Source organism: Phoenix dactylifera, chromosome 9 (assembly GCF_051530095.1).
Source record: "Phoenix dactylifera cultivar Ajwa chromosome 9, Ajwa_hap1_PhDact_Kaust_v1.1, whole genome shotgun sequence".
Lineage (NCBI taxonomy): Eukaryota > Viridiplantae > Streptophyta > Magnoliopsida > Arecales > Arecaceae > Phoenix > Phoenix dactylifera.
The window spans coordinates 21918060-21928188 of record NC_143198.1 but is presented as its reverse complement, the minus strand read 5'-3'; the positions used below and the strand labels follow the sequence as shown (position 1 = coordinate 21928188).

The window sequence follows — 10129 nt, the reverse complement described above, 5'->3', positions numbered from 1 at the left end:
CCCTTCCCTGCAAGCTAAAGTGGGTACCACCGAGAGCTAGTCGTTGAAGGAGATGAATCAGACATAAAGTAGACGATGAGTCACTCGTTCTCGAATAAAATAAAAATCAATTTCAATATGCTTGGCACGAGCTTGAAACACAGAATTGATAGTGAGATATATGGCATATAAATTATCACACCAAAGTATAGGAGCTTGAGAAAGTGAGGTATCCAATTTTTGTAGTAATATTGAATCCAAATTGATTCAGTAGTAGCATTGGCAAGCCTTTTGTATTCGAACTCGATACTTGAACGTATAGTGCATTATTTTTTAGCACTCTAGGATATGAGATTAGGGTTAAGAAAAATATTAAAGCCACTTACAGAATGTTAGTCATTAGGGATCACCTGCCCAATTGGCGTCGGAATAGGCATAAAGGGGAGTGGATAGGCCTTTGGTTAAATAAATACCATAGTCGATAATATACTTCAAGTAGCGAAGAATATACTTGACTACAAGCTAGTGCATGGAAGTAACCTATTCATGAACTAACATACTTGGTTGACTGCAAAAGCAATATCAAGATGTATAAAAGTAAGATACTAGAGTGCACCGACCACATTCCGACATTGAGTTAGATCAAAAAGTGACGAACCATCAGAATGAGAAAGTTGGAACCTAATAGATATAAGTGTCGAGACAGGCTTAGAACCATCTATGTTAATTTTAAGAAGAAAATTAGAAATATACTTTGATTAAGTTAGACGAAATTTAGAAATAGTATTCTTAGCCTCAATGCCAAAAAATAGTGAAAAAGGCCTGGATCCTTAATGGAGAACTCAATTTGTAAAGAAGAAATAATGTTATCCAATGAAGGAGTAATAGTGTCAATAAGAATAATATTAACAATATAAACCAGAAGAAGTGTCACATATTCTTTGATGCGCTTGATAAAAAATAAGACCAGCTTTAAACTAATGAAAGTCAAGAGTATATAAGTGAGAGCTCAACCGCTAAAACCAAGCACGTGACACTTGTTTACGACCATAAAAAGAACGTTGTAGCTTGCAAATATAAGTAGGATAGCCCAGATCAACAAAGCTAGCAGGTTTTTTCATATAAACATTCTTAATGAGATGTCCATAGAGTAACATATTTTTGACATCTAGTTGCCGATTGGGCCAATCTTATGAAATTGAGCTCAACCTAATTAAATCTAGTCTGACTTTTATATTTAAAAATAAAGTATATAAAAATAATATAATCAAAATTTGTCTCCTTTCTAATTTGACTTAAATATATTAACAAATATTAATTTTTAATAGAAAAGTTAATTTGTTACTATTTAATGTTTATAGAGCACAGCATTGGTTCAAAGCTTCTATCTAATAAGATAATTGTCTTAGTTTATAATTTGATATTTAATTAATAATAAAGCTTAGTTGAGACAATTCCAATTAGTAGCGTATTAGACAACGAGTGACTGCTATGACAAGCAAGTGAGATTGTCCTTTTTCTTTAATTTCTTTTATAATTTGTTGATTTTTAGAGAGGTAAGAGCATTCTCCACCTTACTGATTTAATATATATAGCTAAATATATTTCCTCATAGGCATAAGCAACGTAGGCAGTGTGCTCAGCAACATTCTGTTTATTTTTAGATTTTGATAATCATATCAAATTTTCAATTTAAGATAGCGAAGCATCTATAGCTAAACCAGAAGAAGAAGGAGAAGAAAAAAAAGAGAAAAAAAAAAGGACGCACATGCAAAAAAAGAAAAAGACTCCTAATAATAAAAAATCCTGCAAGCTGGGCCGGGTCCACTTAACTAGTCCATTCATATTGGTCCAAACCAAAAGAAGAAGAAAAAAATAAAAAAGTACGCACATGCTAGGCACGGGCGAATAGGGAAGAAGACTCCTGATAATGTAAAACCTACTTTGTTGGCCCTGGTCCACTTGATCGGCCTAGTGATCTTGGCCCAAATCAAAAGAAGAGCAAGCAAAAAAAAAAAAAAAAGGACACATGTGCCATGCACATGCCAACAGAGAAGAGACCGTCAATGGGAGTGTTCTTCCTCTCCAAAATCATCGGATGAAATTCGACACTAGGTCGGATTCTAGTCACAATTAAGCCTATTTAGAAGCCTTCCCCGACTCCTCTCGCACCCCACTAGAGCTTGCAGCCTTGATCGAAGCTTTTCGTTGGAGATTTCTTTGATTTTTCTCTCCGAGTGTCGATCGTTGTTCGCACTGTTGCCATGTCCAAACACCATTGAAAAACAGGTAAGGACCCTGTCACCTTCAAGCTACTCCTTTCCTTTTTCTTCCACCCCAATGTCGGCCGATGATCGCCAAATTTTGGCTAAGAAGGGCTAGCCCTATTTCTCCTATTTTCGTGGACCGATCGTTTTTTTCTTGTTTCTGGCGGGTTCCACTACCGGCGCTCGTCGCTAAGGCTGCAAATGGGTCAGGTTGACCCATGACGCAACCCGACCCAACTTGTTTAGACCTGATCCGATCCGTTTTTGAGGACCCGTGGGGATAGGTCAGTGTCTCAAATTGGACTCATTCTATTTTTCGATTTGGGTCTGGATTTGCTGAATCTCAACCCGACCCGACCCGACCCAACCCGTTGTTTTGGAGTCTATTTTGGATCATTTATCCAATAGCCCGACCCAACCCGATTCAAACATGAATTATCTATTTTGGGCCCGCAGGCCCATAGTCTGCAGGCCGCAGGGCATTATCCAATTTGAAACTCCCTTGTCTTAGGCCGCAGTGACCAGGAGACTACAAGCTTAGAATATTTTTATTATCATTGTTTCTTTTGGAATGATGAAATCTTTTAAGGATTGCACCCTCGTTATACGTAGACAGCAAATCGGTCAAAAATATCAACATCCATCATTCGTCTTTCTTTATCAAAAACTCATAACTCATGATGCTCCTCTTTTCTCTCTTCCCCATTCAACAATTCACTTGTTCATCAGGAAATCTTTTTTTTTTTTTTAAAAAAAAAAAGCTTGTTCCTCCTCAAAATCCACTTTAGCCTCTCTCATCCGTGGATAAACGAGGAAAAAGGAGAATTAGAACACGAGCCATCATTTGATGCTCATCTAGCTTTGAGCTCCTAAGCTTGGGTTCTTATTCCTTCTTCTTTTCTTCTTTTACATTAGTGTATCGGCATGTATATTTTGAAACGGGTGCAAGGATGATAGGTTTCGAGGAGAGTTGAATTTTTCCAATACATGAACTCATTCCATCACATACGCCTGATAGCCTGAATGCAGGATTAATTCATGGTGTAGAAAATATGCGCGTAATTAAGATAATCCTAAGCTGCACACACAATACTCGAGAAATATCTATAAACGCTAGATACCCATACTTGGATGTTTGTAACTAAAATGGTATATATTCTAAAAAGTGTTTAAACTTCCTTATCTTGGTAAAGAAAAACTTCAGATAAAAAGTTCAACCTTAAAGTAGTGAATTATATTTCTTTATTATAAATCATAGCATGATCCGACCCGGATCCGAACCAGACTCAATTTTTTTAGATTGGATTTGGTTTATAAATAGATCCGACTTGATCTAAATAACCTGTTGGATCAAAAATTATAGCTGTGGATCCGACCCGATCCGATTTTCTATTGAGTTGAGTCTGGGTATAAAATTGGACCCAAACAAAGAACCAAGTTGGGGCGGGGTCACTTATGACCCAATCCACCCCAACCCATTTGCACCCCTACTCATCGTTGGAGTCTTCTCTTGATCCCCCACGACAGTTTACGACCATGGTCGGAGTTCCAACCTCCAGGATTGCCTTGTTTCATGACTTAAACGTTAGAAACCCCCGTTTTTTGATCGAGTTGGCGCTACCGGCTGCCAGTCGCCACCTGTTGGCCAGCCATGGATCCCTTGACCTTAGGCACCACCTGCAATCACCCTATTCCTTCCTCTTCCTTAGTTAGAGAGAGAAGCTTGCTCTCTTTCCTTCTCTCTATTTCTCTCTCTTCTCCATCTTTTTTTTTCTCTCTTGATTCTCTCTCTACTAGACTTTCTCTCTCTAGAGATGTTAGGTCTAGTATGGTAGCTCTCTTCATGATTTTGGATCGACTCTGGTGAAGGGCCTTAATCCATGGTTCGTGGGCGGTGCGTGAGCCCCCACCTTGGCCCTTTTTAGATATTGTTAGAATTGGTCCTTTGATCTCTATTGAAACTCCTGTATCCTAATACGAGTATGATTAGATGAATTTTGCTTTGATCAAACCAACTAGGGTGTTGGGCACTTCTATTAGGTCAGCCCTATGAGAGTGCTGGAATTAGGATTTCTATTTTCGGAATAATTATGATAAATTCTAATAAAAATATAATTTTTAAATACTGGGATCTTAAAAGCATTTTTGAAATTATTTGGACTGATATTTTGGATTCGCTAGAAAGGTAAGTAATGTTTCACAATTTTTTAATTTATTAGTAATTATAAAATTATTATATTCATGACTATTGAGTGATATTTTTTATTATGCATGATTTGATGCATAGTATATTATTATTGAATATATTATTTTGGAATATTATGAATCTTATTATGGATATAATTGATTGATTTTGACACCGCATGATTTTCGAATTGAAGTATGAAATTCTAAAATTATTTGAATTTCGATCCGGCTATATTGAGGACCCCGCCAATAGGAGCTAATATGTTAACACACGATTTATCCTGAAGGTTGTGTCGCAAAATAATGCGCAACATACCACAAGCAGATACATGGTCCTAAAGAACTTTGCTACAAGATGATGCATAGATCACCGCATGAAGATGCATGGTGTTATGACTCTGCCACAAGGAAAATATTGTCATAGCTTAAAGTTGATAAGATAAATTGAGTATTTGAAAGAATATGAATCCATAAAGAAAAATTAATTTTTCGTAAAGATTTAATTTACGTGTTATTATTGTATGTAAGCTTATTTTCTGCATATTATTATTTATTTGATTGTTTGATTTATTTAGCTAAAGTGATCATTGCTTATTGGACCATCTAGCTCATTATTCGACTTTTTATTTTTGTTTACAGATTCAAAGAACTAACCTAATCGGAATTCTAATATGGCAGAGTGATTAGCAGAACTTTGGCATAGATTATCGTAGATTAGAGTTTATTTAAGTTGATGTGTTACTTTAGAACATGGTTAGAATTGTGAGACTTAAATTTTATTTGACAGTTGGATTTGTTATTTAAATTATTTCTACTGCCTGATTATGATATCATGATGAGAAGCCTTACATGCCTGGGGAGAGAATTTTCTACGAGTATGCGGCGGTTGCTGCGATCCTCAGGCTTGTGATCTTGGGTCGGGGGGCGTAATATTATGCCAGACCAGTTTTGAAGCAAAGATGAAACAAAAGAATCTTGTTACTGGATTGGGAATGATTTGGGGAGTAGTATGTTTTGATCAATGGAAATGCCCTCACACACACATTTTAGAGGGAAGTAAACTAAAATCAAATAAGGGCATGGCATGATAGAACTAAAATAAGTTAAAGAGCACGCTAGAATCAAAATCGCCAGTATCGAATATCCAGTAATGTTACCAACTCAATAAATTGGTACTTTTTCTCTATGATAATCTTTTTTCATTAAGATTGTATGTATTGACTATTGGGACTCAATTTGTTGAAACAGATGGTGAAACCTAGAGATCTTCTCCTGGTTATATTTCCAACCTTGTAAATTTGTAGAGTAATTCATATTAATTTCCACCAGATCTTTTTTCTTTCAGAAAAAGCGGGCATATGTTAAATTTGTAGACTGCCCTTCTGGTGGTCGCTTGACATAATTGCTGTATTTCTCATTGTGTGCGTCCACCCATAGGCCCATGCCATGCGCCTTGTTTCGCATAAATAAAAAGTAACATCAAACGTTCTAAGTTTCTTGACCCTTTATGCATGCCACTGTTACCCATTACTCCAGCAACAATAATATCAAATCCAGCTATTAACCACAAAAGGGGCAATACTAGTATGTTTGAACTTTGGATCCCCCTCCAATCCTTCTAGGATATCTGGTCTGGGTACTGTCAAAATATATAGAAATGCTTCAGTGTGCCCAAATAATAATCTATCAAACTGGTGTCTTCCTCTAAAACAAGCCTTCCTTTTGTCTTAGAAGATATATGAATGTGCAATGATAGGACCATCAGGGATGTAATGTATAAGAAGATGCCGATTATGCATGCACTCAACTTTTAGCTCCGCTAATGGAGTAGATTGTGCCCCCACAAGGCCAAAGTTTCTCAAACATATTATAATGATGCACCGACAGAATCATGGGACTCACATGCCTGTTGGACTTTGTCGTTCTAAAGCCATCCCCCAAAAATGAGAACCCTAGGGAAGTCACTCGAAAGTACTCGGAATGGAGTAGAAATGTTGCTTATTTTAATCCATAATTACTCTGTGGGACAAGAGCATCTAGATAGTATTATGATCATTTAAGGTTAAGAACTGTGGATAAGGCTCCTAGTGAAGTAGGCCATTGTAAAAGCCATGCCTAATTATGGGGGATGTGGATCAGCTAGACCATGCAGAATGCAGTGCACAACGTAGCAGCTTATCATTAGCTCCTACTTTTTATGGCCATCCAAGATTACAAGTTTTGGTGTATGTGGTGGTGTCCGATTGTATGATAAGGTGTTCCATATTCTATAAATCTTAAGTTTGCAATCAAGAGATCTTAATTTTCCAAGCATCCAAATAAATGTAATCATTCCTATAAATAAATAAATAAATAGATGTGATCTCGTAACCATGCATATACTGCTTGTTTAAAGAAAAGAACTCGACCACTGAGTGGTAGTACAGTTGGAACGACGTTTTGTTTCCAACAGAATGATTCATATTCGAAACGCGTGGGCGTCTATTAAATACAAAGACCGGATGCCCTCCACCTGGTTTGTCCGTTGGGAATGTTATTGGTACTTTGATACTGAGATGGTGTTGGAATGATGTATCATGAGGATTTGTCCGTGCCAGTGAAAAGGGTATAAAAAATTTTCTATCTGCATCAAATATTATCTGAGGAAAGAAGGGCAGCGGGCTGCCACGCGGGTGGTTGAGTTGCAACGGCAGCTTTATGAGAGCACCCGGCAGCTTTTATTGACCGTAGGCTTTTTTAGCTTTTCTGACTGTAACTCTCTCTCTATCTCCCTCTCTCTTTCCACCCCAACCTTCCTATAAAGTAAGCTCATCGGAAGCATAAACCTCTCCATGGTAGTACAACCATGGAACAAAGCCATGAACCCCTCCTTTCTTCTCCTGCCACCTGCAGGAAGAGCACCCATCGTTGCAACGCCCTATTATTCACGCTCTTCTTAGCTTCCCTCATTTGCACCGCCACCCTCATCACCGTCCAACTCAACACCAACACCACCACCTCCAACCCCTCCCATCTCTGCGCCAACTCCCCGAGCCCGGCCCCATGCAACGCCGTTATCTCCACGGCCCTCTCCGCCCTCGGCCGCCGGTCCAAACCGGACCCGGTCCAAGTCCTCCAAACCATCCTCCACCAATCTCTCCTCCAAATCGACTCCTTCCTCACCGTCGCCGACAATTTCCACCGTCCGATCGATGGAACCGGCTCCATCCAACGGTCTGCCCTCGCTGACTGCATCCATCTGATGGATCTCTCACGTGACCTCCTCCGCGACTCGGCCTCCGCCATCTCCGCTGAGGCCTACACCAAAGCTCGCACGTGGCTAAGCGCCGCGCTGACCAACCACGTCACGTGCTCAGACGGGCTTACTAGGCCTATCGGCCCACTAATGGAGGCCCATTTAGAATCCCTAACGGCGTTGGCGAGCGCCTCCCTCGCCGTTCTAAGCGCCGTTTCCCCGTCTGACGGTGATGCAATCGAACGTGTTAGAAGGTTTCCGTCATGGCTGACGGTCAAGGATCGGAAGCTTCTAGAATCTTCTTCGTCGGACGGGATTGCGGCGAACGTGACGGTGGCGGCGGAGGGGAGTGGGGACTATAAGACGGTGCAGGAGGCGGTGGATTCTGCCCCCGACAAGGGGAAGGTGCGGTATGTGATTTATGTGAAGGAGGGAACGTATAAAGAGAATGTGGTCGTCGGAAAGAAGAAGACTAATGTTATGATTGTTGGCGACGGTATGAATTCGACCGTTATAACTGGCAGTCTCAATGTTGTGGATGGGTCGACGACTTTCAACTCAGCAACATTAGGTTGGTGTGCTTTTAACTTATCAGCAACCAAGATTTCTGGCTTATTTTGAGAAATTAATTATATAGCATTATAACTCGTTTTGTTTTTCTTTTCTTGCAATATTTATCTTGGTTGGATTTTTTTGTTATATTTAAGGATTGATATTTTCTTATGATAGCAGGGAGACCTACAGATATGTTGGCTGATTTCTTGCCTGGAATATGTTGAAATTTAGTAGCAATTTTGACATGAAATTAATATTATTTAGTTAAAAACTCATCTTGTTGGATGTTTCCAGTATAAGCTCTGTAATTAGAAAATTCTTCTCAAAGCAGAAGCAAGAAGTTCTAGTATCCTATTTTTTTAGACAAATCATCACATTTTGCTGCTATACAAAAATGGCTTTTAATTGCCATCATTTCTGTCACTGAGAAAAGAAATTTCATGATTTCTACAATATCTGTGCGGCATGCAAATGCTGAAATTTGGATATATGTTGGTAGAAGTTAATTACTAGTCCAACCTTAAGACATTTTTATTGGAATGCAGCTGCCGTGGGGGAAGGATTCATGCTGCAAGACATCTGCATTGAGAACACAGCAGGACCCGAGAAGCACCAGGCAGTGGCTCTGCGAGTCGGTGCTGATCGATCGGTCATAAATCGTTGCCGTCTCGATGGCTACCAAGATACACTCTATGCCCACTCCCTCCGTCAATTCTATCGAGACTGTGTAATTTCAGGCACCGTCGACTTCATCTTCGGCAATGCAGCAGTGGTCTTCCAAAATTGCAACCTTATTGCCCGCAAACCGATGAGCCACCAGCAGAACCTTGTGACGGCTCAAGGCCGGGTCGACCCGAACCAAAACACAGGGACTTCAATCCAGAGCTGCAAGGTGGTGCCAAGCGATGACCTCGAGCCGATCAAGGGGTCGATACCGACGTACCTCGGCCGGCCATGGAAGGAGTACTCGAGGACAGTGTTCATGCAATCCTACATTGATGATCATGTGGATCCCAAGGGATGGATGGAATGGAGTGGGGACTTTGCACTGGACACCTTGTACTATGGAGAGTATGCCAATATTGGCCCAGGCGCTGGGACTAGTGGGCGTGTGAACTGGACTGGCTACCATGTGATAACCGACCCTAATGTCGCTAAGGATTTTACTGTGGCAGGGTTGATTCAGGGAGGGACTTGGCTGCAGCCCACTGGAGTGGCCTTCACAGAAGGATTGTGAATCAGGTTTAGATAAAGAGGTGGTGCTGGCTGTGGTTTGAGCGTTTGTATGCGGGCTTCCTTTGAAATGAGAGGCATGTGGGATATTAAAAATGTGATTTTCTCGTGGTTTATCTTATAAGAAGCTTTGAAAAATATAATGAGAAAGCACTCTTGGGGCTTGGCAACTTCAATTTGTAAATGCTTCGGGCTTATCTTCACCAGCATATTATTAGGTTTCGTCGGTAATCATACGATTGATTTGTTAATCAGTAAGTATTACAACCAATGCATATGATAGATAGCTCTCACTGTAGTGGCCGAAATACTGACATCTAAATTGTTTTATCTAGTTTGGCATAGTAGAGCTTTTTTCAAGACTTTCATCCCATGGGTATGTTATTAGCTTGTAGAAACTTAAAAACCATGGGCATCAGAAGTCCTCTCAAATAAGATATCCAAACTCAAGGACAAACTTTTAAAAGAACAATATATAATTACAAGTATCTATTTCATATTGAGGAAAGGGAACAGGATAGGATATGTTGGGAATAAGTTTGTGCACAAGACCGTTTCCTTTCTTTGGACTTTATTGTAGACAACTTAAAAAACAGTATACTGATAGGCATGTGAGAGTAGATGGTTTGGATGATCCCATCAAATGGTTGAAGGAACTATTTATACGGACTCT

At 39.8% G+C, this 10129-nt stretch overlaps 1 protein-coding gene across 1 annotated transcript; it reads left to right on the top strand.

Moving 5' to 3' along the window:
• Positions 1–7160: 7160 nt before the first annotated feature.
• Positions 7161–9640, top strand: LOC103721432 (pectinesterase-like). Its single transcript, XM_008811632.6, has 2 exons — positions 7161–8239; positions 8769–9640. Exons 1-2 carry the CDS (start codon positions 7279–7281, stop codon positions 9458–9460), a joined length of 1653 nt encoding a protein of 550 aa, XP_008809854.4. The 5' UTR covers positions 7161–7278; the 3' UTR covers positions 9461–9640.
• Positions 9641–10129: the final 489 nt, after the last annotated feature.

Coding starts and splice junctions, on each gene's coding strand:
- LOC103721432 (XM_008811632.6), top strand. CDS start 7,279: ATGGAACAAAGCCATGAACCCCTCCTTTCTTCTCCTGCCACCTGCAGG. Junction 8,240..8,768: donor TTTCAACTCAGCAACATTAG/GTTGGTGTGCTT, acceptor ATTGGAATGCAG/CTGCCGTGGGGGAAGGATTC.